At 55.7% G+C, this 27,587-nt stretch overlaps 2 protein-coding genes across 3 annotated transcripts in view; one reads left to right on the top strand and one right to left on the bottom strand.

Moving 5' to 3' along the window:
• MARCHF10 (membrane associated ring-CH-type finger 10) overlaps nt 1–17,615 on the top strand; it is an 81,961-nt gene extending 64,346 nt beyond the window's left edge. Inside the window, exons 9-12 of the mRNA XM_079797498.1 lie at nt 8,553–8,666; nt 13,732–13,842; nt 14,055–14,097; nt 17,401–17,615. Coding sequence (XP_079653624.1) covers nt 8,553–8,666; nt 13,732–13,842; nt 14,055–14,097; nt 17,401–17,462 — 330 coding nt within the window. The 3' untranslated portion in view covers nt 17,463–17,615. The remainder of the gene's footprint in view (nt 1–8,552; nt 8,667–13,731; nt 13,843–14,054; nt 14,098–17,400) is intronic.
• A 6,024-nt stretch (nt 17,616–23,639) lies between these two features.
• Nucleotides 23,640–27,587, bottom strand: part of MRC2 (mannose receptor C-type 2) — a 57,706-nt gene continuing 53,758 nt past the window's right edge. Inside the window, exons 24-30 of one of the 2 annotated variants that reach the window (XM_079797497.1) lie at nt 27,011–27,249; nt 26,723–26,891; nt 26,482–26,628; nt 26,053–26,172; nt 25,679–25,858; nt 25,186–25,212; nt 23,640–25,064 (exon numbers count right to left, since the gene is read on the bottom strand). In XM_079797497.1, coding sequence (XP_079653623.1) covers nt 24,841–25,064; nt 25,186–25,212; nt 25,679–25,858; nt 26,053–26,172; nt 26,482–26,628; nt 26,723–26,891; nt 27,011–27,249 — 1,106 coding nt within the window. In that variant the 3' untranslated portion in view covers nt 23,640–24,840. Of the gene's footprint in view, nt 25,068–25,185; nt 25,213–25,678; nt 25,859–26,052; nt 26,173–26,481; nt 26,629–26,722; nt 26,892–27,010; nt 27,250–27,587 lie in introns of both variants that reach the window. The other variant, XM_079797496.1, reaches the window with a different exon arrangement.

A 27,587-nucleotide genomic window follows, 5' to 3' on the forward strand; every position in this document is an offset into this window, starting at 1 on the left:
GCAGGCTCTGAGCCCAAATTTGCTGAAGGAATTTAACAGAACAGGAGAAAAAGGATCAGGATCTTAGAGGAAATGGTCTTCCATTCATATAACAGGTAACTCTGGGATGCTCAGGAACTGCCTAACTCAAGGGTAATAAACATGTAGTAAGCACCTACTGTGTGCTTTTTTAACACCTAGTGAATAAACTCTCCTGGGGTATTTGAATTGCAATTCTAATACTGTAAAGGAGTTAGTTAACCTTAGGGGGGAAAGTGATTTATGCCCAGGATAATAGTTGATTGCCCAACTCTCAGACAAACAATCTGTGTTTAGAATGCACTGCACAATGTGGAAGCCACAGCCACATGTGGCTAATGAACAGGTAGCTACTTCCAATCAGGATGTGTTAAATACACACTGAATTAAAAAAAAAAAAGAGTGTCAAGTATCACATAAATACATTTATATTCGTTATTTGTTGAAATGATAATATTTGGGATATATTGGGTTAAATAAAATAAATTGTTAAAATTAATTTCACCTTTTTTTCAAATTACATGTGTAGCTTGTATATGTGGCTCACACTATGTTTCTTTTCTATTGGGTGGTATTGATCTATAAGGTGCCTTGCACATAATAATCAGTCAGTAAATATTTATCAAATGAAAATAGCTCCCAGGACCATTATAATTTAAGACTGACCTCCCTCATAATGTGATTAGGAAAAAAGATTAGCCCGACCAGCGTGGCTCAGTGGTTGACCTATGAACCAGGAGGTCACAGTTCGATTCCTGGTCAGGGCACATGCCCGGGTTGTGGGCTGATCCCCAATGTGGGGCACAACAGAGGCAGCCGATCAAAGATTCTCATCATTGATATTTCTATCTCTTTCTCCCTCTCCCTTCCTCTCTCAAATCAATAAAAATAATTTATTAAAAAGATTAATAATCATGACTGTAAAGCACGTAATTTTAAAACCTAAAATCATTGTTAACTAAAATGTCAGCCTCAGAGGAGTCCCTGTGGCTGTCAGACCTGCAGCCTGTATCCAGACCTTTCGTGCAAGTAGCACAGCTGAGCCTGCATGGGGCATGTGAGTCTGGGTATTTCTGCAGTTACTTTTTTAAAACCCTAAGGCTGCCAGACAAAAGAGCGAAATATCTATACGAATGGGGATTTGAACGGCGCAACTAGTAAGTTTGATACAATGGACCTAATGCCACACCAGCGTTGCAAAGAATGGGCATCAGAAAGTGGAAGAGAGAGGGGAAGGGAGGGGGAAAAGAAAAGATTTTTCTGAGAAATAAACTCAGTATTTTGAGTCCATACATGTGGAGGGTCTTGAATCATTCAGTCACAACCCCCAGGCACCGAGATCTGAGATGAGAAACAGAAGCGACTCACATTCTTGGACCCTGAGGATGTCAGAGTCAAAATTTTGAAAGGAACCAGGCCCTCTGAGTGCCTGAGGTCAGGGTGCCAGCTGGGGCGCAGACAGGGCCCCTGTGGTCATCTCGAAGAACAGATTATTTCAGGAAACGCAGCCGGCCAGACTTCCTGAGCAGGACGCGTCCAGACCAGGCCGTGTTCCTCGGAATACTGCCAGGATGGTCTGCAGCCTCACAAACACCGTGCGGCCCGGGGAATGCCTCGTCCAGTAAATCCCCCTTTGGGCCCGAGCATGTCCACACCGTTCCCCCTCTGCCAAGCCGCTGCCCTGCATCATGCACTGCTGCTCTCCAGTGGTGTTTGTGAACTGACTCGATAACAGCCAATTTTTCCATTTGTACTAACACGTTTATACTCATGAAGCCAGAGCAGCCATCCCACCAAAGAACACACCAGCTTTGACTAAGACGTGAACCGAAATCCTATTCCCTTCCCCAAAGTTGCTGTGTGATCTTGGGGAAACTACACGAACTCTCACCTACGGGAAATGGGAGATGACCACTCCGGCCTCGCAGGGACGGATGTAGGAAAAGACCCAAGTGCGTCGCCTAATGCCGCGTCTGTGCACAGAAGGCTCTCAGTCAGTGAGAACCCCGTGTTACAGCCACAGAGATGCCCAACGTCTGGGCACTGCAGGGAGAAAGCGAAGTGCATCCTGAACCAAGCCAACTGGCCTACTACACAGGGGCCACACTACATCCTACGAGCTGAGAGACCAGCTACAAGCACACTGTTAAAAGAACTGTAAAGTAACTGCCAGCCAGTCTGGGCAGGAAAGAGACGATGGTGGATTCCCAAGGGGTGAGTGCTGAGAGCTGAACGACAGGCGCAATGTGGGCAGCGGAAGAAATCAACAAGAAACGCCTAAGCATCTGAGACCGCCAATGTGACCACCCTAGGCCCGCAGTGACAGGGGAGGGGCAGTTTCCAGGACCAGGAGAGCTGTGACCTGAGGAGAGAGTGCTAACAGCCTGTGACCTTGAGTACAGGTAAGCAGCCAGGCCACACCCCGCCCCCGGGAGCCAATCAGGGGAATAATTGCCCCAGCCTCCCCCACAACCCCACCCCCAAAACCCCCGCCCACTGGTCTGCCACAGCTTCCCTTTGGCCAAACCCAAGGGGAGGCCAGAGCACAAGGGGGTCTAGTTAGCGCAATCCATGGAGCTCGGCCTCAAGGCCACAGGGCAGGGTGGAAAGCGGATCTGGAGGGGAAAACGGAAATTACCCAGCACCGTAATTACGTCCCTTGGATGCAGAAAAGAGTTGAAATTGGTTTCAGTGAGAACTTGACCGGCCTTCAAAGCCTTTTGAAAAGGCCCTGCATTACAGTCACAGGTAGGGACCGGATCGGCAGCCCTTGAGGGGCCACTTTTACAGCAGTTCTGACTGTTTCCATGGCCCCATTGTGAATTGAATAGTGTCTGTGTGCTTAAGGCCCGAGTTAAACTTGAGACACTACAGAAGCATGACCTAGACACGTTCAGGAGCTCTCCATGGATCAAGGCCGAAGTAACTGTTGTTTAACACAACGACGTGGAAGATGTAATACAACCTGGACCCGCCCCCAGCTGGGGAGGCCCCGGCCTGCCCTAGGCGTCATGTGCACATCTGTGCATCTGCGACCCAGGCCCTTCCTGGCTCTCACACCATGACTCCTCTGGCCCTCCCGGCCAACCTCGGTGCTGCTCCCTCCTGGGAAGCAGGTTCTCTTGTTGAGATGGGGTAGCCGGTGCCCAGTACAGACACGTACAAAGAGGGACAAAGCCAGGAGAAGCCGCGGCCAGGCATCCGCTCAGCCTGGCTCTCACCTGACCTCAACGAACTAGCTAGCTAACTCGCTAACTTATTTCCTCGTACTTTTCTTTAATTATAAAAATCTCCCCTAATTAAAATGAACATTTAGCTGCATACCTTTTTTTTGTGATGATTTATTAAACTGCTGATGCCCGGGCCCAGCCTCAGTGATCCTGATTTAATTGGTCTGGGATGGGACCAGGCACTAATTATTTTGTCAAGTGTGGCCAAATACACATAACACAAAAGTTCAACTTTTAAACACGTGGAGCGCCCACCGTTTGCGGGAGGTACGGAGGTGCCGAGGCTGACACAGCCGCTGCCTTCTAAAGTGGAAGGCTGTAAGTGATCATAACGTTGTGTGTGTGGCGGGGGCGGGGGGGGGGGGAGCAGAACAAGGGACGTGCGGGCAGCTGTGGAAACAGCCACGGAGGGGCCTGACCTGCTCTCAGGACCAGAGAAGGCCTCCCCGGGGGAAGAGACTTTTAAGACCAAGAAGGAAAGAGAGGAGAGAGCCTTCTATCAGCGTGCCTTTGAGGACGAAGTCGGAGGCACCTGTCTGACCACAGACAGCCTGGGGCCGTTCCCCGTTGGGGGCCCAATCAGCACTGTCAGTGGTCCGGGCGGGTGGGAAGGGGCTTAGGTCAAAGGATGTTTTCCTGGTTTGGTTCAGTGCACCTGAGTAAGGGCGGAGCGAATGCTGCCCAAGAGCCCTAAGGGCACTGGGATCTGATATCCCCTCGGTTCTCAGACGTTGGGTGGTTCCCACAGGGCCCCGCAGAGTCAAGGCTTGTTGCTGAGCATCGCGGGGCTGGATCAGGAGCTCTTCCAGGCCGCCTGGAGCGGGCCCCGGGAGGCTGAAGCAGTGCGGGGCCCAGCGGCACCATCGGAGGGCTGGCCAGTCTTATGACAGTCAGCTCTCCGTCTCTGCTTGCTCCTCACCCCCTGCACATCTTTGGAAGTGCTGCGTGGGTGTGCTCTCTAACCGGAAGTAGTTGATTCTGGTTGGGACATTCGGTGTTTTAGTGAAAGAACTCCTGGGTAGTAACAGGAGAAAACAGGTGTGTTTTGTTGTTGTTGTTGTTAATCCTAACCTGAGGATAGTTTTTTCCATTGATTTTTAGAGAGAGTGGAAGGGAGGGGGAGAGAGAGAGAAACATCAATGTGAGAGACACACATCAATCAGTTGTCTCCCCGCCCCTGCCCCCCACTGCCTGTGGATTGAACATACCACCCTTCAGTCTGAGGGCCAAACAGGCCAGGGCAGAAAACAGGTTTAAGACAAATTTAGATCACAGGCAGATCACAAATGATCAGAATCTTCCCAAGTGCCACAATAGGGGGTGGTGGCAATTGTGGCAAAATGCAGAGTACTCTCTGCAACTAAAGATGTTCGTGTCCTTCCTTCTTTCCTGTCAGGGCTCATCTGCCGGCCAAATGGAGCTTCTTTAGCTCCCAGCTGTTGATCCTTAGTTTACAGCAGTGGTTCTCAAAAGTGGGTGGTCCCCAGACCAGCAGCCTCACCTGGGAACTTATTAGAGACGCGTGTCTTGGGTCCCACCCCAGACTCCGGAATCATAAACTGGGAGGGGAGGGGGAGTTAGTGCACAGCCACCTTGTTTTAAAAGATTCTCTCAGTAATTCTGATTCATGTTCATGTCAGAGCTACCAGGGTTGAAGGTCACGGCTGAATGGGCCACTGTCTGATCACTCGTTCACATGCGCATGTATTTCCTGAGCAGGCACTGGGCTAGGCACTCGAAGCACAGGAGCCAACCAGGCACAGGGGGCCCTTGTCCTGAACCCTATCTTCATTCTCCCCCCTCACAGGACACTGTGGTTTTGCGAAATACTGGGTCCACTAGGATTAGCTCATTTTGCCATAATGCGCTGGGGAAACGGGCAGAGCAGTGGCGACTGCTCCCCTTTTATAAAAGGGGAGTCACTCTGGTCATGCACAATTGAAACTCTTGGCTCCAAGTCGCAGCCCCTGGTGGCCCCGGGCTGCCCACTCCGGGCCGGGCCCACAGTGCGATGGGGACACGCTCTGCCATCTGGGCCCTGCAGCGCAGGAGGGTCTCGGCGGGGCTCCGGCGGTCGTTGCTCGGAAGCGCAGGCCTTGCCTGGCTCCATCGCCGCCCCGGGCAGAGGTCCTTGGACACACGCAGGCACCTAATCACCCTCACACTTGGGAGCATCTCTGGAACCTATTTAAAGACTTGAGAGAACGTGCATCAGGCGGTCCGCTCCTTGAAGTGGATTAAATGGAGAACTTCCATCGGTGGCAAATCTCATGGTCGAAATGAAGATTAACGAAATGAAGCGGGGAGGGGGCAGGAGAGGAGAAAGGAAAACATCTGGCACGAGGGCTGAGCACTGCAGACCTCCCCACGCCCGCCTCCCACCCATCCCCACACCGCACTTGGACACCAAAGTGCAATGCGATTGGGTCAGGAGTCGCCCAGTAAATAACACTCCAACACCTAGCCCCCTTGGCCCTTGCAAACAAACACCGCAGAGCTCTCTGTGACAACCAACCCCTCCCACGTGTGGCCGGGGTGTGAAGGATGACTCCCTGCCTGGGTGGCCGGCCCAGCCCCTTTGGAGCATCACAAGCTCCGCGGGGCCACTTAAAGCGGCCCGGCCAGTGAGATTCATGACGCGGAGTGACAGGTTCCCTCCCACAGGCCAGCGAGCAGACACAATCTGCTAGAAGTGACTTTTCAAATTATCTGCAGAAAACATTAGTGGATATTTTCCCATCTGCATGCCTCCGGGCCTTATTGAGTCATAAAAAGTAAATGGTTTCCCTGAATGCTTTGACAAACCTGATAGTTCCAAGCCATTTTCTAGCTGATTGATTTGCCATTATGCATCGGGGTGTCTCTGAGCATAAGAGGCTTACTGGCGATGACAGTGCAGGAGACAGAGCGGCAGCTCGCAGGAGGCCGCGCCCGTGGAAAAGCAAACAGGACGAGGTGTGGTTTGCGTGGAAGAGGTGAGGGGCAGGCTAGGAAGGCTTCCCGGAGAAGGTGGCTTGCAGACGGACACAAAGGAGGCACCAGCTTTGACTAACTCCCGGGGAAGTGGGAGGAGGCAATTAAAGCAGAAAAAAGGTGAAAACAAGCAACTTCCTCTCTGCCTACTCCAGGCCAAGGTCAGAAGAGCACAGAACGTGACTCAAGTCTAAAAATAGGAGGCCGACTGCCAAGGACAGTGGCAGAGCCTTTGAAGACGAGTTTGTAGGGCGGCGGAGGGGCCTTGAGCAGTGACCTTGGGGCCAGTGACCCCCGAGATCCGGAGTTGGCCCCGATTCAGAAGGAAGAATGCATCGGTCCTTGCCCAGCTTGGGCATCCATTCTGGCAGCTGGTTAGTCCTGGAAGAGGTGTGTGCTGTGCCGGCTTCCCACGCTGCCCTTGGTGGGATGGGAATGTGGCTGCTGCGGGAGCCGGGAGCCGTCACTGTGGCAGACCAGCTGCAGTGATCCTGGGAACACAGTCAGTGTTCGGACCTTTCCCAACGGCTACGCAAAGGGCCACGCCCTCTCCCTGATCTGCGTCTCCCTGGGGCTTCCCGAGCCCCCGTCTGGCGCTTTCCCAAGGCCCCGCCCCTGGGATCTGGCCTGAGGACAGATGGGGGATTAAAGTGGCGGAGGGGAGGAGTCGTTGCTAATGCCACTAATTTATTGAAGGTCAATGAAGCGTCCACAGGGTGAGGCCTGGCCACACAGACCACCAAAGGAGCTGAGAAGAGCCATGGTCAGCCAGGGGCCAGGTCCGCCCCATGTACCTCCCTACGTGCTAAGCACCAGTGAGAAAAGTAAAACACAACCCACCCACCAAGAAAAGGCAAACACATGAACAAAGGTTTTAGATGCAGTGTACAAAATCAAGACAAATGCTTAGGAGTCCGGGAGTAAAGGGATGCCTGAAACAATTGTTAGGAAGGCTCCTGTAAGGAAGTGACATTGTGACAGCGATAAAAGAAGTTTTGGGCATGGCCCGGCAAAACGGTGGAGAGGGGACATTCAAAACAGAGGCACAAAAACAAGCCAACAGCCCAAACCGGGGAAGGGCACGTGCAAAGGCCCTGGGGTTCACAGTGCCAGGCACATGCTCTCTGGGGATTAAGTGGTAATAGATGACCCTGGATGAGGGGCAAGGGGGGACTTAGGTGAGATCATTAAGTAAAGATAGTAACGTAAAGAACCAAGGCCTTCTAGCTGCTTTGGCTCAGTGGATAGAGCCATTGGCCTGCAGACGGAAGGGTCCAGGTTTGATTCTGATCAAGGGCACATGCCAGGGTTGCGGGCTTGATCCCCAGTAGGAGGCATGCAGGAGGTAGCCGATCAGTGATTCTCTCTCATCACTGATGTTTCAATCTTTCTCTCCCTCTCCCTTCCTCTCTGAAATCAATAAAAATATATTAAAGAAGTAAATAAAAATAAATTTTTGAAAAAACACACAAACAAGGCCTGTGCTCTTTCTCTGGCCAATGAGGGATCTAGGAAAATAAAGTACCGTATTTTCTGGTGTGTAAGACAACTGGGCATATAGAAGATTTTCCTGGGTTAAAAGGTCGTCTTATACGACAAAATACGGTAACCCTCTCGTGGCACCTGTGCCCCAAATTCTCCCACAGAAGTCTGCCTTCCTAAGACAAACATCAGCTCTTCTCAGAGGCCACAGCTACACACATACTCCTCACTTCTGCCTAATATGGTCCCACCTCACCCTCTCCCCAGCCCATGCCAAATTTTTTTAAAAACCCAAAACAAACACCTGCCACCAAGACTCCAGCCACACCAGTGAGTAGGGAACTTGGGCCAACACACACACGGCTCTCTTCATCCCTGTGTCTCTGCTGGCATTCAGCGCCTCTGAAAGGCCCTTAATACCCCTCATACCACCTTCCCAACTCCCTCCCATCCTGAAGGACCATCCAAGAAGCCTTGCCCCATGTCATCGCCTGGAGGCTGGAGCTTTTTCAGGACAGCCTCCCTAATAGTGAAGAATTCCCCCAGGGCTGCCTGCCCTCTACCCAGGACCCCCTCCTGCTCTGTTCTCTGGTCCTTGAGGCCAGGCCTGGCCTTGGGGCTTGGGCTCTCGCCCCTTTTTAAAATATACATTTTTTTAAATTGATTTCAGCCTGCAACCTGGGCATGTGCCCTGGCTGGGAATGAACCATGACCTCCTGGTTCGTAGGTCAACGCTCAACCACGAAGCCACCAGCTGGGCTCTTGTCCCATGTCTTGTTACCTCTTGGCCTTGTTACCCTCCATGAATATTTTATAGATGAACTGAAGAGCTTTCTTTTCCGATCGCAGCTGCAAAACGAGCTGATGAATTCCGGCTTGTACCTGGTGCTGCTGCTCCACCTCTATGAGCAGAGGTTTGCGGAACTCATGAGACTCAACTACAGCCGGGTTGGGAGAGAGCGGGTAAGTCTGGCTCCAGCCCGGCCCACCCAGCAGCAGGCCCCCAACCTTGCAGTGTGTTTATTAGATGTGCCATCTGCTGAAGTCCTCGCCGTCCCCCGGTAGGACACAGCACTGTCATTGTCAGGACTGAGACTTAAAGGCAGCTACATGTATGCACAGCCCTCTGGCTGAAAAGTAATTGATAATCACATGATTGCTGACTACTAAACATGAGTAGTCATTAAATGGTCACCTAGGCGAGTGAGTCACTAGGGATATTTGCCCCCAAAATAGAGGCCAGCAAAGTTGCTGGGGCTGAGTGCCCATCATGTGTGGGCACGCCCACTGCCCAAGCGCGAGGGACCTCCCCGCACAGGAGAGCTGTGTCCTTGGCTTCGGATCCCAGGGTACGTTATTCCAGCATCTGCGTGTACGCCAAGAAACAAAGGTGCTGACGGTGTCACCCTTTGTCATTAGAGAAGAGACCGGGAATGATCATCGGGGGCTGCCCTTCCTTTAACAAGAGAACCGGGGCCCTCCAGGAGGCTTCGAGGTTGGAGGCAGGAGCCTGACCCGAGCCAAGTCAACCAAAATGCGGGAGGTGGGCAGGTCGACCTCTGAAGTGTCATGATCATTGTCAAGCCAGAACTCCGAGCCCCAAGGCACTTCCCTCTTGGTCAAGCTTCTCCGTGGCCGGGCCAGGGGAGAGTGCTGGCAGGCCAGGCCCCCTCCTTTACCTTAAAGTCATGCCAGCGGCTGATCTACTTTTAGTGTTTTGGGTTCCCAGAACCCCTTGAGGCTTGGAACTTGACTGCGGTTCATGTCAGAAGGTCAGGACTGGAAAGCCAGCCGGTGTGGCAGTGAGCAAGCCACCACGAGACAGTCTCAGTGACACGCTGCCACCCTGGCCCATGAACCTCCCTTTCTTTTCACTTCTCTCTCTCTCTCTAATCCTCCTCCTATCCTCCTCCACCTTCTCCCCTTCCTCTTCCTCCTTCCCCTCCTCCTCCTCCCTCTCCTCCTCCTCCTCCTCCTCCTCTTCCTCCCTCCCCTCCTCCTCCTCCTCCTCCTCCCTCTCCTCCTCCTCCTCCTCCCTCTCCTCCTCCTCCTCCTCCCTCTCCTCCTCCTCCTCCTCCCTCTCCTCCTCCTCCTCCTCCTCCTCCTCCTCCTCCTCCTCCTCCTCCTCCAGTAGATAAGAGGCACCTGCTGTGGTCATGGCCTGGAGGCTGGAAGTCAGTGATTCCAAATGGCGCTGACATTGCCGCAGGCCTTGCATGACTGGACACTGTTGCGATCCATTTGGCGTCAACCCAAACTAAAAGGCTGCCTTCAAACCATTAGTCATAAGAGTTCTAGATTTGTCCCTACCTTTTTTTTTTTCTTCTGCTTAAGTTCTCCCTTTAGACCCTAAGCTCTCAATTAAGAAAACAGGCTGGGTCTTTGCCAAGCTATCTCCTCAGGAATCTCACCCTCTTTTTGACCTGGCCTGTCCTTCCTTTAACTCTTCCGTAGTTTTAATGGTGACATAAATTCCTCAGAGAAATACACTAAAAAAAGAAAAAATAATAGTACAGGAAGCAGGAAATGATCCTTTGTTAACATTTCTGTAACCTCATTTTCATGATTCCACATCTTTCTAATGAACTCTTTATTGCACATTGAACTTCAAAGCACCCCAGTGTTGATATAGGTTACAGATGGCTGCCACATCGGCAAGCTGACGCAAGCCGGGTTAGCCTTCAAGACAGCAAAGCAAACAACAAACAGTGCAACCCAATGGGTGAAAACCAAGGCTCCCGAGCACTGACTCTGCGGAACCTTCTGGCAAAACTATCCTCGAGGAAGGGGAAGGGACACCAGAAGCCAGCTGGGAACCGGGACAGGAAGGAAGCAGAAAGAACGGGGCAACATTCTTCTCTCACCGCAGCTCACATTTAACGAGAAACCCTGAAATAGATCTCACCCACTAAACCACCGAGCAATCACCGGTACAAATAACCAGTTAAGAGGTACACAAATGGAAGTAGGAAGGCAAGGTCAAATTCATGCTTCCGGACTTGAGTCTCGGTATTTTCTTGTAGAAAATGCTCAGAATCTGTGGGTAACACTTAGCAAAGGAGAGGCACTACGTAAGGAGTGAGCCCTCCTTCCCTGTCCTGTACCTACCGAACTGGAGAACCCATTCACACCGGGCTTCTTGGCTGTGTCTCACGAAGGTGTCCAGTGATGAATGCCTGTCAGTGGTGATGATCATTCATTCACTCATTCATTCATTGATTCGTGCCCCGGCCTGTATCAGTGGGGACCTGGCCACCTACTAGACATGATGTCTTGATGTCCCTTTTTTTAAGGAGCTTATGATCAAGTTGAAATTTTTAAAACAGAAAATACCATATTTATAAATCGGGGAAATAATTGGAAAGTCACACTTGGGCAAGAGAACTGGCAGACCCGGTGAATTCCCAGAGGCTGTGATATTGACACCACCAGGTGTCCCCTGACTGGGGTTTCCGATGATCCCACAAACAGCCAATTTGTCTCTCCGGTGAGGTTGTGCGCTATCTGAAGGCAAAGCCCAGCCTTCTACTCCTCTCGTGATGCTGGCACACACTGAATCCTATTTTACCGCTGACCATGCCCCGGACACTATGGATGCCAGGAGCATCAATTGATTCCACCAGTGCTAACTGACCGTCAAAGAAAGACGTGGTCTTGTAGGGCGGAGGTGGGACGTTTCATTGGCAACGGGGGCATGGAACCCTTCTCTCTTTTGACCCCTACAGTCCTCCAGTGCCTAGACAATGCCTGGCACAGTATAGGTGCTCAATAACCTTTGATGCTCAAACAATGAATTAATGAACCAGACCCTCACTTCTTCCAGGAAGCGAGTCTTGAGTTACGTTTTGGAGATAGTACAAATTTGTGGAGAGAAAGGTATTCTGGTAAAGAAACATCCAACTTCAAGGTATAGATATCTGTTTAAAGATGTTTCTGTGTGCCTACTATGTACCAGGTTCTAAACTAGCTTCTGGGAATAAAAAGATGATTATAAAGGACTCAGAGTCTAAAGAGAAAATAGACGTGTAACAAGAATATCAACAACGTGCCTTGTATTACAACAGAAGATTGAGCCAGATGTGGGGAAACAGAGCAAAGTTAGGTGACGTGAGGAGCCACCGTTCTCACCCCCTCCTTCCACTCCTCCAGGACCGGCTCTCCAGGCAGGGTCCTCAGGGACACTAGCCAGCACCTCCAGGACATTGCTTTTAATCTGAGCAGGTTGTACTCTTGGCCACCAGTCTTCCCGCTGCTTTGAGAGCCTGCTAGCCAAGCTCCTTCCATCATTGCTCTCATCCACTGATCAGCTGAGGAGGTGGTGATTGCACTGAATCTTGAAGAATTTAGCAGGTGGACAAAGGTGGGCGGGGAGGGGAAGGGCATTCTATGGAGAAAGAAATGCAAAGGCTCAGAGACCTGAAAAGTCTTGCGTGTTTGGGAAAGTCAAGGAATTGAGTGTGGCCAAGGCTGGCAGGAAGTGAGCTTGGCAGAGAGCAGGATGTGATGGGTTTGTCCGCTCAAGGATTTCTAGCTGCGTTTGGCAGGCCAAGAGGTTTGCATGTTTGAGAGGTAACTGGAGCAGCCACGAGGAGGGCGGGCTGGAGCGGGACGGAACCAGCTGGGTGGCTGTTGCACTGTTACAGGGCAAGGGGCCCACGTGGGGAGCATTGGAAATGGGAAGTGCAGGCTTGGTGGGCACAGAGGGAGGTACATATGGGCTGAAGGACGCACTGAATGGTGTTCTGTGCAAGTGCCCAGCACGAGGACACTAGACGCACCAGCCTCACTTGACCCCACTTGGCTCACCCTTTAATCTGAGGGGGACACAAAGCTGGCCTGCGAGGTGAAGCTAAGCAGACTTGCCTTCCCTGTCCTCTCTTCCTTTCAGCACCCACATAGGGCACTCCATTATTCAGGACATGCCCCCCCCCCCCCCCCCGCAAGACCCCTTGTCCCGGGTGTCCTTATAGCCATAGGTCTTATCTCTACCATGCTCCTCCCCCTCCCCCCCATGAAATGTACCCATACCCTGAATTTCTCTCCCTGCCTGCCCATGGCAGCTCCCCTATATCCCTTAGGGGCCTAACTCACTAAACTACATAAAACAATAGAGAACCCCAGTCAGTGTGCTGAAAGGCAAAAGGCAAAGGGCAGAAGGACCCCGGACCCTCCATCATTGCAGCGCTCTGCCGGAGTGAGGCCCGCCTTTGTCTCCTGCCCCAAGTGTGCTGTGTTAACACTGCACCTGCAGGAAAACTTTCACCTGAAGAAACTGGGGGCGGGTGGGGGGGGGGGGGGGGAGTGCAGCGGCTAGCCTGGGAGGCAGGTAGAGATTTGAAGTAGCTTTCAAATCCCACTGATCCATTTATGTGTGAGGCTGGGTGGACTTTCCCTAAGCCCTCCCCATTCATACCATTTCTACAAAACCAAAACTCTGGCCTCAAAGGACCAGATCTACCCAAAATACGGGAGGCCGGCCCTCGGCCCACACGCACCAAGATGGCTTTTCCTGGTGGAGTGTGAGCGCTGGCTGAGATAGATGTGATCACCTGGCACAGAGTCTCGAGACAGGATGAGGCCGGTTAACACAGCCCTGATGTATAATTTACCAAGTAACTGGGGCTGCCCTCTATGAGAAATTCCATCCTTCTCTCGCCCCCTTCCTGGCCTGTGGGTGAGAGGCGCCCCAGAGGCCAAGGCTGCCTCCACACTGGGCAGCCTGTTGCCCCAGCAACAGTGTCTGGCACCCCTTGTTTTGTCCTCGAGCCTGTCACAAAACCCCCTCTTCTCCTGGGGGAAGAGCACCAGCCTTCCGCACGATCCCACATCCTCACAGCCTGGCACAATGGGCTCCCACGGAGTACACAGTGTTTCTTATTGTGGCACAAAATGCCATAAAGTCAGAACAAAGAGGGAGCCCAAGGCCTTGATGGGCCTGCTGCTTCCTGCCGGGGCAGAGAATACAAGCGATTGTTTAAAAGCCAGTGGTGAGGCAAGTGGCCAATTAGCAAGGCCTTCACCCCCACGGCCTGAAAATGGGATTCGGACCATCAGAACGGGATTTCGCTATTCAGATCGATTGCAGAGAGGAAGCAAGCCGGCTCACACTGCCGAAGTTAGAAGCCCTGAACTGGCACAGGTGACCTGGGTTATGCTGCGGGCCGTCCTTAGGGCCAGGCTGAGGCCTGCGCGCTGAAGGTCAGCTTGCTCCAGGCACCTCGGCGCATTTTCTCTGCCCCTTTAAGGTGACGGTAGAGCGTTCCGAGAACATCCCCGAGTCTAGGGAATGACACAGCTGCTCACAGTTGCCCTGGAAAGACAATTCATTTTTCACTGTCTTCTTTCTCATAGTTGTCAAGAAATTTCCCACGACCCGGGCCGGAAGAAGATGAAAGTAGGTTTTGGGGTCAGTCCTGCCATTTTGAGGGTGTTTGCTAATTTACTTTTTCTGTCACTGTGTTGAACCTAATACTGTGGAAGGAAGTAATGGCCACCAGCCAGAGGCAAACTTAACCCCACCGAGCTTGGGAAACTAGCAGCAGCAAGTCATCAAGGCAAGTCCGAGCACTGACCCAGAGCGGATAAGGATTCCAGCTCACCCTGAAAGCAAGGAAAGGGGGAGACGGTGTTGTCGGGGGTAGGATGACGCGCCGCCGGATTTTCCCTTTTCCTTTTTCCTTGGCTGGAATTCTCCAGCCTCTCAGGTTTATCTTCCAAACCCCGGAAGGGGGCTCTTTAGCCATTACCGGAAGGGACCACACTCAGTCACCAGCTGGTGGCTTTTTATTGGATTTCCTCACCATTCGGCCCCATCAAGTGGGTCTGCTGGACTCAGAGGCTGAACCAGGCCTCCTGAAAAAGGTCCCTCCTAGGAGGCAAACCTGTCTTCAAACAGGCTCAGGATCTCAGGAAACCCCGCTGGAGAAGGTGTGGTTAATGAAAGCAGGAGGGCTTGCAGGGAGAATAAACATTACAGTCTACTGGGGGGCAGAGAGTGGGGGGAGAATGTGACAATTCGGTCGCCAGAGGCTATTCCAGGGAGAAATGTTACCGCTGCCTGCCCTAAAAGGTTTAGGACAGTGAACCCCACACTGGCTTTGCCATCAGAATCACCTGGGGACTTACCAAAAGTAGATTCCTGGGCCCCTCCCGGAGTCTCGGGTCAGGCCCAGGCCCAGGCCCAGGCCCAGGGGCGAGCCCCTGGTGGTCAGGGCGCAGCTGGTCAGGGGGATGCTTTTGGGGACCTCCCACAGACCTGCCTGGAGGAGAAGCCGAACCAGCTCACAACTGCACAGGGTGAGGCCCAGACGATGACTCTAGAGAACCCAGTTGACTGTTGAGGGCACGCTCCTCTGAGAACCGGGGTGTAGGTGGGGGGGGGGGGGGCATTTTCAGAGACGCGGGGGTGGGTGGTTGGGAGGGAGGGGGCCTACCCTCCGTTCACAAAAGGAGCCCATAGAGTCCTAGTCCTGGGCGCGACCGCGGTGTCCTCCGGGGCCACTCCGGCGGCCACCCCGCCATCCGGCACTGCTGCCAGGGCCGCCCCGCCCCGGTGGCGCCCCCTCCGGGAGCCGGCTGGGAGCGAGCGGGAAGGGAGCGGTGGGGTCGAGAAAAGACCTTTGTGTCGCGGGCGCACACACCCCCGGTCTCGGAAAACGCCCCTGCGCCGCGTCTCGCTGGTCCCGATCGCGGCTTTTGGCGAGAGCCCCAGCTCCGGAAAGGGCGCGACAGCGAGCCGGCGTTGGGCGCCGGAGACGACTCGGGGCCCGAGGCTCCGGGCAGGGTCTCGGCGCCGCGCCCGGCTGCGCCCCTCCCCGGCGGCGCCCGCGCCTCTTCCCGGTTCGGGGAGACCTGCGGCAGCCGGGCGCGCCCGGGTGGGTTCGGCTGGGCAGGGGCGCCCCCTAGCGCCCAGCATGGGCCGCTGCCGCCCTCCTGCTCGGGGAGGCCCCGAGGACGAAACCTTTTCCCCCCACGGAGCTGGGGAAGGGACAGACCGGGCCCAGGGGAGACTGGCGTCTCTGAAGGGCAAGAGGAGAGCATCCCTGGGGTGATGCTTAAAAAGGGGTCTCCACGGAGGGGACCCTGGGAGCCCTCCCTGCAAGTGCCCTGGCTGCGATGCTGCCCTCCCGCCTTGCTCTAGAGACATGCCATTTGCCATCCTACTTGAGGAATCTGGGTCCAGCGCTAGGACCCGCATCCTCCCCCGCACCAGCCCCAGTGTGGGGGCAGCCAGTTCTCCCTGGAAACGTGGATCTCGGTCCTCTGCACCGGCCCCAGCCCCGCGCACACACCAGAGGCCGGCAGGCACCCTGAGGTGGAGGAGAGCCTTGGCACCTGGCTCCCCGCCAGAGCCATGATCCAGAAAGGAGCCCGGGCGGCCAGAGGCAGAGCCGCCTGCCTTCCACCCTCCCGCGGGCCGCGCTCCTCTTGGGTCCCCAGCAGCCTGGCACGCCTCACCTGGTTGGCAGCGCTTGATTCGGATGGGCTGCCAGAGCTGAGTCACAGCTGTGACCTGCTGCCCTAGCTCAGTTCAGGTAAACAAGGAGGAGGAAAGGCAAAGCCTCGGGGCCCACTAGGTGGCACAGAGATGCCAGCCTCTTGGGGGCTCTGTGGTGCCCATGCCAACCTTCTCACCAGGCACCCCGCCCCTGCACCTGGTAACCGAAGCCACACACACATGGCACAGGTGGCACAGAGGTAAGGGCCGCTGGGGAGAGTCCCTGGGTGGGTGTGCCCCGATCTGACAGCCTGTCACACCTGTCGGTGACCCGGCCGCCCTGGCAGTGCTTCCCCCGCTGGCACAAATGACTGTCACCACAGCCAAGCCCAAGGCCAGGGAGGGGAACGGTGCTTCCCGCCGCTATCAATCCAGGTGGGAACGGGAGCGGGCACGAGGCCTTCAGGCCGCAGGCTGCGCCAGGGCCCCTCCCCATTTGCACAAGCCAAGGCAACTCTGGGGAAGAGAACAGGGCGAGCGAGGAAACAGGGGAAGCTTGTGGGGCTGGGGCTTCCTGGGGCGGAGGTAGAAGCTGAGAGGGTCCAGGTAGGGATCGGAGGGTGTCCATTGCTCCTACTCCTTGCCCTTCTTCCACGGTCAAAAACTGTTCCCACAGTCAGGGGGCACTCACTCAAGCCAATGGGAAAAGAAATGTATTGAGAACAAGAGTTTCCCCCAAGAATAAAGAGCCCCCTCCCCCATCCCATCTCCTCACTCAGACCCCCCTGCCATCCCACGGCCTCTCTGTCTTCCCTCCCATCACATGGCCCTCTGCTTCCAGCCTTGATCCCTGAAAGGCTTCTTTACAACCTAGGCCAATCCCCTCCCCCCTTTCCTGACAAGTTAAGGAAGTGAGGGTTCATGTGGGGGCACTACCCCGAGAGCCTCCTCCAGCCATTCATCCGGCAAACATTTGCAGCACCAGGCCCCGGGGGGATCCGAAGATGAGTAAGATGCTTTTGTTGAGGGCCTCACAGTCCAGCTGCCTGGCCTGGTGGGAAGCCCAGTGGGAAGTCTAGGAATTTCCCAGCCCCCGACTGCCGTCTCTGTTCCCCACACTGTTCCAGGCACTGCAGCCCGTGTGTGGCTGGCCACCAGGGCTGGGGTGGGGGCAGGAGGGGCAGCAATGGCATGCCCCTCCACGGCAGATCCTGCAGTCTGCTGTGGCTCTGCAGCCTGAGAGAGCTTCTTGCTTTCCAGATTCCGAGTTGGGAGACGGAAATGAAAACGGCATTTATGAAGGCAACAGCCGGGTCATCTAGCAAGGAGCTGGCCCCGGAGCTCGGCGGAGACCTCTCCCCCAGCCGCCCTTTCTGTGTCCCCAGGTGCCTCCCTCCCTCCTCCTCTTTACTGAAGCTGAGACCACGTGTCCGCAGTTACCGTTTTTTACCTTCTGCCACTCCCTTCTCGGGATCTGGCTTGAGCGTCCACGGACAGCAACAGCCACCAGCCCAGACCCAGACAGCACAGGCCACGCAGCCTGGCCTTGTTGAGCACCCACAGGCTGCCCTGCTGCTGCCCCTCAGCCCAGAAGCCCCAAAGGACCCAACAGCCCTGACAGGCCCAGCGGCCTGGGGTCCCTCTGCTGAGGGCACCTGTTCAGGCCTCCACCCCGAGTGGAATCGAGGTGCGTATTCAGTAAACGGACTTACTTTACCCAACTTCGTTTTAAGCTTATTTCAGTCTCATTGGACAAAGGCTCGGGGCCTCCGACTGGGAGGAGAGGGGAGCACAGCCACAGCCCCCTCCCCACCTCCACTTCTCCTGCTCCCCACCACCACCATCAGGAGGGGCGACACACCCTGCACCCCCGGGGGCTGGTTAGGACCCGATTGGTGTGTGGACTCCACTCTTCTCTCCTAGTTACATCTTAGGGCCCCAAGACCAGATCAGACGGGGTGAAAAAAGGTCAGAGAAGGCTCATGATAACATTGTGTGTGTGTGTGTGTGTGTGTGTGTGTGTGTGTGTGTGTGTGAGAGAGAGAGAGAGAGAGAGAGAGAGAGAGAGGCGGGAGGGGTCAAAAAATAAAAGATGGTGGCTACTGATAAATGCAAAAATATTATGCTAGGTGAAATAAGCCAGACACAAAAGACTACACAGCATATGGTTCTATTTACATGCAATTTCTAGAAAAGGCAAAACTGTAGAGACAGAAAGATCAGTGGTCACGGGGGTTGGGACTAGGGATGGAGACTGACTGAAGACAGCTGCCGAGGACTCTGGCAGGTGATAAGCATTTTTCTTTAATCTTCACAATAACCCCGTGAGGCAGGTATCATTAACCTCATGTTACATGGGAGGAAAACCTGTATTAGGATTCTCCAGAGAAGCAGACAGAACCAATGGGATTTAAACAGATATATAGAAAGAGATGTATTAGGAGGATTGGCTCGCGCAATTACGGAGGCTGAGAAGTCCCACCACCTGCCGTCTGTAAGCTGAGACCCAGGAACGCTGGTGATGTCGTTTCAGTTCAAACCCAAAGGCCTGAAGACCAGGAGAACCGATGGCCTGTGTCCACGTCTACGTCTGAAGGTCTAAGAACCAGGAGCGTGGATGTTCGAGGGCAGGAGAAGATGGATGGCCCAGCTCCAGCACAGAGAGAATTTGCCCTCCATCTTTTCATTCACTCAGGCCCTCAACGGGTTGAATGGTGTCCACCCACGCTAGGAAGGCAATATTCTTTATACAGTCTACCAATTCAAAGGCTAATCTCTTCCCGGAGCATACTCAGAAACAATGTTTTACCCACTATCTGGGCATCCCTTAGCCCAGTCGACTTGACACATAAAATTAATCCTCACAACATCTAAGCTCCAGGGAATGACACGCCCAAATTTACAAGGTGTAAGTCAGTTTGTTGGCCAAGGCCATGCTCTGGACCACCTGAGAGAGAGGGTAGCATCCTTAACCAGCTGCAGAAGTCGGGTGCATAGCAGAAAGGCCCTTGAAGAATGGTGGAGCCCCGGCAAGCAAAGAGGCAGAGGCAGGAAGAAGAAGTGGGGAGCACACACAGGAGCATCTGGCTAGAGTGGGGTCATTGGGCAGGGGAGTCAGGGGGCCCCATGTTCAGGTCAGGGAGCTCAGGGTCCACACACAGACAGGAGGCAGCTACCAAAAGCCACCAACCCACACTGGTGAGCTGAGGGAAGTGGGACCCAGAGGAGCTGATGGCAGGAAGAGGAGAGAGCACACTCCCGTTAAGGGAATAAATGGGAACTTTAAAATATCCAAGAGTGTACATGTCTATATATCAACCGACCTCCCACCTCATCTCTGTGCATTCTGGACTTTAACCCCCATGATTCCAGCCCAGGCTACCCTGATATAAGTACCCCCGCCCCCCGCTTTTTGAAAGTTCATTTTCCGCCACTTCGCTTCCATGGAAAAAGCTACACTAGTATCTGTGTTCGATAACCAAAGAAAATCTGAAGAGTTTTTTCACTTTTAGGAAAAAAAGTCAAAAAGCGAAAATAGTGTTCTGTATTTGTTCTGCCATGAGCCCTTATAGAAGCAGTGAGCATGGCCCCACCTAGCGCCTCCCCTGGGAACTGCACCCAGCATCTCAGCAGCAAGCTGCCAGAGCATGGAACCGCGTCTGAGAGGCTGCGCTTTATCTGGATTTATTTTGTGCATCTGTTATCACGTGTCCAAGGGATCAGAAAAGCCTAAGCGAGCTCATAAGGATGTCACCCACCCTTAGAATAAAATTGGACATAATTAAGCATTTGGATCATGGTGGTGAGCGAAGTAAAGACAATGTGCACGCTGAATTTGGGGTCTGGGAATGCTCATCTTCGCTTTCCGCCATTTCGGCTGACAAGGGGGTTGGCAGGAGCGCTCTGCTTCGGGTGGGCTGGGGAAGCCTGAGGCGGCCTTGGAAGGGAAGCCATAGAAGGAAAGGAAAGAGATCATTCTTGGCCCTTCAACTCAAAAGAGGCTTCCGAAGCCTTCCGCAGAGATGACAGGTTGAGACAAAGTCCTTGAGTCTCAGAGACTGACTGCAAGATCGCAATGGGGGGCTCCCCAGTACCCACTGCCCACTCCCAACGTTCTCCGGAGTGCAGGGAGGGTGGAGGGGCGGTGGCAGGGCAAGTTCGTCTCTCTGTGCCTCAGTTTCCTCTTCTGTAAAAAGGGTCCTAGCACCTACCTCGGGGTGTGTTGAGAAGATGAGGTGAGTTCGTTCATGGTAAGCAGTCAGAACAGGGCAGCCGTGGTAACGACCCGATAAGCATGTTGATTATTATCATTATCGTGGAGGAATGGCATGTCTGAGGCGGCATTCTGAATCCCCTGCAGCCCCAGGGAGAGGCAAGACAACGTCCCAAGTTTCCCAAGCCCCGGAGAGAGGCAGAAGGGCCTCTGTATTAGCCAGCAGGGACATACCGCGAACCCTGCCACTCCGTAACAACTCAGAGCTCAGAGGAGGGATACCAGCTCGACGAGATAACCTTCATCGCCCAGAATTCCCTTTGAGGGCTAACACTGAAGTCCTGCCACGGCCCGATGTCGGAAGACCGTCCATTTATTTGCACCAGCACCAAATCCGCTTCAAGTCCTTCCCTTTCTCCAGGGCTGGCACCCGCCTGCTCTCCCGGACAAGGAGGGACTGAAATCTGCAGCTCAGGCCTGAAGTCAGCCTTTTCCCGGGGCTCCTGGCAGCCCAGGCCCCCAAGATGGAGAGCACCAGGCCAGGCCTGAACATCTGGGCACTCGGACCTGACGCCGGCCCCCTGGCCGCCTCTCCTCATTTACCCCAACTCCCTTCTCTTTTCCTCCCTCTTCCTGCCTTCTTTTCGGGGGGCCTCCCTCCAGATAAAATCTTCACCTCGTCCCAGCAGCAGACTCAGCCCCAGTGCTCCAGGCGGCTTGGCAGGGCTTGGGCAGCTCCGTTCCAGGAGAGCCATATGGTGTGGCTGGCCGGCTCCTCACCCCTGCGGCCTCACAGCGCTGCCCACTGGGCCAGGCCAGCTCTGCCAGGACACCTGGGAGGAGGCATCTCTGCCCCGACAAGAAGAGGTTGTGAAAGGCCTGACACCACCCTCCCGTTCATTCATGGATTCTGCGAGCCGTCACTGAGCGTCCAGGTGGCCAGAGCTGGGCCGGCTCAGTCCTGCCAGGCAAGGCTGGGCTCAGTGCCTGGCATACAGTGCCCTTTGCCTGGGGCCCACGGGGATGGGTCTCAGGGCATCCCCCTCCCAGCAGAGAGGGCATGTGGACGGGTTGTTTAGAGCTCAGTGAACTGGAATGAGCAGACAGAAAGGACGCTCTGCCATGTGCTCTACTGGAGCTATCCTGGAGCCAGAGGCCAAGGCCGGGCCCAGAGCCTCCCCCCTGCCCTTCCTCTCCTCTGGCAGCGGGAAAGCCAGCAAGGAGGCTTAGAACAAGGTCTGTGGGGGCCCGAGACCCATGACACTGTCCGAAATGCTTGTGGGTCGGGGCAGGGCTCTGGCAAGAACTTCAGCCACCAGCAAAGGAGAGAGGAGTGAGGTCAGGTATTTCGGGGGGGGGGGGGGGCAGTTTAAACCTCTGGACACTCACCCTGGCCAGTGTGGCTCAGTTGGCTGGAGTGCTGTCTTGTACCCCAAAAGGTGTTCCTCCCTCCCTCCCTCCCTCCCTCTCTTTAAGATCAACAAAATATAAAAATAAACCTCTGGTCACTCAACCAACCACTGCCTGCAGGCAGCACAGGGCATCTGGGTCCTCACTTCCTCAGCTGCCCCTGCCACCCCAGAGCCGTGATCCTGCCGTCACCCCTCAGCTTTTCTCCTCTCCCAGGGCAAGGGCTGCTGCCCCAGGGGACTCCCCTGCAGCTGGGCTGGGGCCCACGACCCACAGGGCACTGAACCCAAAAGGAGGCTGTTCCAGAGTTTGGAGAGGGAATCACTTCAGGGTGAAGGGGATACATCATTATGGGCCCCCACGCCCCGCCCCCCGGGATTGGGGCTCCCTCCCGTTCCCGAGTCCTGTTGCCCCTGCTGGCTGCGCAGGACCCTGGAGGAGGGCCTCGGACTTGACCTCAGCCTCCGACTCGGGAAAGCAGCTCCCAGGCCCCGCTGGGGCTCTGGCTCAGGAAGTGGAGCCCGGCGGAAGGGGACAGGATGAGCCTTCGCAACATGTATCCTCTCTATGTCATTAGGCTTTGAACCATGTGACCCTATCGCTTGTTTTAAAAAATCACAAACAAGATAACACACACACACACACACACACACGTCCACCACTGTAGTGCCGAGCCAAACCACCTTCTTCAAAGGTCAATCAGATTAGCCGTTCCCACTGACTTTCCACTCTACTTAACCCAGTGGTCGGCAAACTCATTAGTCAACAGAGCCAAATATCAACAGTACAACGATTGAAATTTCTTTTGAGAGCCAAATTTTTTAAATTTAAACTTCTTCTAACACCACTTCTCAAAATAGACTCGCCCAGGCCGTGGCATTTTGTGGAAGAGCCACACTCAAGGGGCCAAAGAGCCGCATGTGGCTCGCGAGCCGCAGTTTGCTGACCATGGACTTAAACCAACACCCACACACTCTACCGCTGGGCAATTGGGTCTCACCAACCTCCCTGCCCGCTCCCCCCACTCCCCTTCCTCAAGCTCCAGCCAGCCTGGCCTCCTGCTGGTCCCCTGAAGCACCAAGGACTCCCACAACAGGGCCACGGGCACTTGCAGATCCTAGTGCCTGGACCGGGCCGACAGGATCGCACCGCTCACTCCCTCACCTACCTCTGGCAAAACCCGCCCCAACCTGTGTCCAAACTAGCACCCCGTCCCGTGCCCCGCGTCAGCCCTCCTCACGGCACCCGGCTGACCTGGCACAGTTGGCCATCCTTTGTTGTCTCTGTTCCGTGCTGTATCTCCGCTCAGGTATCCTCTGGGTGGGTGAAGGTGGGGGTAGGGGGGCGGTCCCGCCTCTGGGTGGTTTCAGAGCCCAGGCTCCAAGGACAAGTGTGCGCTTCCCCGAAGCTCAGAGGCTGCCCTGGGAGGTGGGTGGTGTGGAGCCCCCGCCCAGGGCTGGCCCGGGCACCTCAAATGCTCCCCTGGGAGCCACAGCCCAGAAATATCAGGAACAGCTGACATGTATGGGGCACTGACTGCACGAGCTCGGGCTCCAGGCGCTAACTGCTTTGCACAGCTGGCCTCACTTAATCTTCCAATGCCCTGACACAACCCTAGGAGGTGAGTCCTGTTCTCCCATTTACACCTGTTGAAGGTTAAGTTGCCCGAGCTTCCCCCACCCTCTCTCTCTCTCTCTCTCTCTCACACACACACACACACACACACACACACGCCTCACACCTCCCCAGGAACAGAGAGAGAAGGGGGAACAGGCCCCAGAAGGCAAGATCCGGGAAGAAGAGACCAGAATGAGGGTGTCCCTGTGGGGCCCAGAGGTAGAAGCAAGATGGTGTACTGCAGAAATAACGCACGATGCCAGCTCAAGAATGCCATTTATCTCGTAAGCGATATGAGGAACAAGGCCCACGACAGGACAAGGCAGGAACCCCTCTCTCAAGCCTCTTACAGGTGTTTTATTTGTGTGCTTTTCTTTTTTCCTTTTTCTTTTTTGACAATAACGGCACATTTTAAAAACTACAAAAAAAAGGACCAAGCCTTTGAGTCCATGTTCACATTGTCCCGCGCTGCGGCACCGGGACTGGCCGTACACTCCACTGTGGGGTGGGGTTCGGCCTCTTGGAAAGGCACTGAGTGGGCTCCTGGCGTGGGCCACTCCAGGAGCAAGGGTGCTGTTCCTCTGGGCCCCACGAGAGGGCGCCCTGGAGCCATCCCAGGCTCCGCCAACCCCTCCTCTCTCTCCAAACCAGAGCCAGGAGTTGGAAACATGAGAGGAACTTACTAGTATTTTGGTCCCCACGGGGGACTCTTCGGGGACTTTACAGAGCCCTCCCCCAACCGGCAGGAGATGACAGCCCAGCCTGGCCCAGGCGCCCCAGGAGGTTGAGCATCTCTCCCTGGTCCTGTCTCCAGTCCAGCTGACACCACAGTGGCGCCCTGGTCCTCAGGCCAGACCCAGGCCACCCCTGCCACACCCCAAGGCCACTCCAGCAGGCACAGGAGTAATGGATGCTCCGACCCCCTCAAATTGACCCCCCCACTAAGAGCAAAAAGACTCTCCAAACCCCAGGACCCTGGCTCAGAAGGAAGGGCTGGGTGAGAAGCAGGGAGAGGGACCGGGGCAAGGGGCTCAGAGCTGAGGCTGCCAGGTGGGAAGGAAAGAAGCGACAGAGGCTGGCTGAGGGCTCAGCGGAGGCTCCTCCGGCTCTGTAAGGAGAGGGTTCTGGGGCTTGGTCAGCAGGCCCAGCAAGGGGTGGGGTGGGGGCCTGGGAATAAAGAGGCTTCCCTCCTGCCTCTGGTTACCATGGAGGCACAAGCCCAGGTGATAAGAACTTAGACCCTAGGACCCCAAAAAGGGAGACACCACGTGCACTCAGCCAGGTCTCAGCCCAGCCCTCACGGGAGGGAGGGACCCCACCAGCCCAGGCTCTGCCCAGCCCCAGCCCCCAACAGCAGCTCCCAAGAACATCCCTCCACAGGCCATCTGCACTGGGAGCGGGTGGGGGGCGGCCCAGCTGACCCAGCTCCTCCTGCCCGGGGCCTGCCCACACCCTGGGCTCTACTCCTGCTGCTCGTTCATTTCCATGTCGGACACCAGAATGTTCTTCTCAGTGGCCTCGCCGGGGCCGGAGGCGCTGCTGCGGCTGTAGCGGGCACCCTCAAAGGCCCCACGCTCCACACTCTGTCGCCTCCGGTAGAGGATCAGGGCCGCGGTCACCAGGGCCAGGAGCAGCAGCACGGCCATCAGCACCACCACCAGGGCCGCCGGGTTCTCTGGGAGCGCTGCTGTGGCAAGACCGACACCCGCTGGGTCAAGAAGCACCGCCACCGGCGGGCAGCCCTGCCCCGCCGCCCGCCGCCCGGATCGAGGGGAAGAGGAGTCCCAGCCCTGCCTTCCACTCACCTGATGGGGCGAAGCTGCTCTCCTGGGCTGTGGGGAAGAGGGAGGGCCAGTTAGTAGAAGTAGTAATAGTCAGAAGAAGAAACGAACAGGTAGAGCCCCGCTGAGTGCCTGACGCTTTATTAGCTCATTTAATCTTGTAGGTTCTGCTATTATCCCCATTTTACATAAGAGGAAACTGAGGCCACAGAGTTTAAGTAACCTGCCCAAGGTCTCAGAGTCGGTAAGTGGTCTGCCCAGGGCTTGAACCCTGTCCATGCCCTGAACCATTACAAAGTGATGGGTTTGCTGTCTAGCTTGGAAATTTGTGCAAGAGCCAGTCCTTCCTACAGACCCATTTACCCCAGGGGAGGGTCCCGGCGGCCCCAGGCCTGTCTGTTCATGCCTTCCCCTGCACTGTGATCTCCTGCAGAAAGAGAAGTGGCCCCCGGCCCCGCCTCTGCCAGCTTCGAGGGGGTGGGAGGCGGCTGAGCGGCGTGCCTGCCAGGGCGCTTACCTCGAGGGAGCTTGCAGACAACGCCCATGGTGATGTTGGTGCAGGCGCCAGGCCGCCACTGCCCGCTGCTGCTCTGGATCCAGTAGCAGCTGTTGTGGCTCAGCATGCTGGGGCCCAGGCCAGGGGGCCCCCAGTTGGAGTAGTTCACAACTGTGTTGTCCTGCCAGACCAGGGTGCCTCCTATGGGAAAGAAGGCACTGAGGGGGTGCGGGGAGGACAGACAAGGTAGAGCAGGAGCAGGTGGGAGAGAGCAAGCCTGTTCTAGTACCCATTCTCCCTCCCACAAGTCCTCACCCCCACCAAGCCCTGGTGAAGGGCATCTCCCCCGTAGCCAGAGGCCTTCCCCTCCCCACCCCCCCACACTGGGTACCCACCTTTGGGGTTGAAGTTCATGCCTAGCCAGGCGCCCCGACTCTGGTCCTCAGAATTCTGCAGGTGCTCCCAGACAAACACGTTCTCCATCTCATCCCGAATGGACAGGACCGTCCCACCCACTGGACACAAGCGAGGTCCACGTCAGGCCAGGTGCAGCCCCCCCGGGTAGCAGAGCCCCCCGAGGCCCCAGCCCCCTCTGGCAGGCTGAGGAGAGGATGTAGTGTGGGGTCCCTGCATTCATGTGTGCACAGCAGGGAGGGGTGCACACATATAATAGCACTATGGTCTGTCTATGGGAATGTGACGGGCACTTCTGTGTGGGGGCCTAGGGGAAGGGTGTAGCGTGGAGACTGCGTCCATGGGGTCTGAGTGTCCACGAAAGGGGTCACCACTGGAAAGACCCATGGGCTCTAGCCTGCCCTGCCCACCTCGCTGGCAGCGCTGCAGCGCCTCCTTGTGGCCCAGCTTCAGCTCCAAGTGGAAGGAGTAACAGTGCTCCCGGAAGGGAATCCACGAAGACTCGGCCAGGTCCTGGGGACAGCTGCCGTGGTAGTTTGTTCTTCGGGGAGGAGGCCCTGGGGGAGTGCAGGGCTGAGGAAGTGGCCCAGAGTCCTCCCCAAACGGCCCACGTCTTACCCACTCCCTCCACCCTAGCAGGTGGGCACTCACCACTGTTAACTCCGCACACAGCCCCCTGCAACTTGGTTTCACAGCTGGTCGTGTGCCAGGCCCCATCCACATCCACGTAGGCACAGCCCCCTATATGTTGGGGCTCCCTGTCCTGCCAGCCCACATAGCTCAGTGGCTCCTCCGAGACCCAGGAGTACCGCCGGGAACCCTGGGCAGGAGGGGGCCATCAGGGCGGGAGGAAGGGGACCAGCCAAGGAGGTGGGGGCAGGGAAGGCAGGGGGGTTCGGAAGGGATAGGAGGGCAATCAGGGGAGTCTGGGTAGCTGACCTCTTCACTGGCCAGCCCGATCCAGAGGGGAGTGCGCAGCCCTCGGGCGGCCTGTGTGAGGAAGGCCTGGGTGTAGGGGTCAAGCACGTGCGCCAGGCTGGTGTTGTAGCTCTCACACAGCAGGAGGGCATCCTGCCAGCTCAGTGGCTTCTGCAGCAGCCGGAAGGTGCCGTTGAGGTAGGAGAGCTCAGTGCCCGGGGCAGGGGGTGATGCTGCTGGGGATGGGCTCAGCAAGGGGTCTACAGGGAAGGAGACGGGGCTCAGGCCGGGCTCTGCCTCCCTCACCCCATTCCCAGGCACGAGGCTGGGGGAGCCCCAGGTATCAGGCAGAGACCAGGTCTCCACTGGGCACAGTGAGTGTTAGTCACGGTTATGATTCAGGATGTATTCTTGCTAATGAACCGGGGAGCAAGCTAGAGCCTTCACCTGTCCCTACCCCAGGAGCCCAGGGCAGAGGAACCCATGCATGGAGCTGCAGGCGCCTCAGACAGACCCTCAGGGTGCTCGACACCACCGATGCCTGGTGTCTCGTTTTTCCTGGTCAGCCTCTCATACCCCAAACCTTCCCGCCGAGACC

The sequence above is a fragment of the Cnephaeus nilssonii genome, assembly GCF_951640355.1.
Source record: "Cnephaeus nilssonii genome assembly, chromosome: 19".
NCBI lineage: Eukaryota > Metazoa > Chordata > Mammalia > Chiroptera > Vespertilionidae > Cnephaeus > Cnephaeus nilssonii.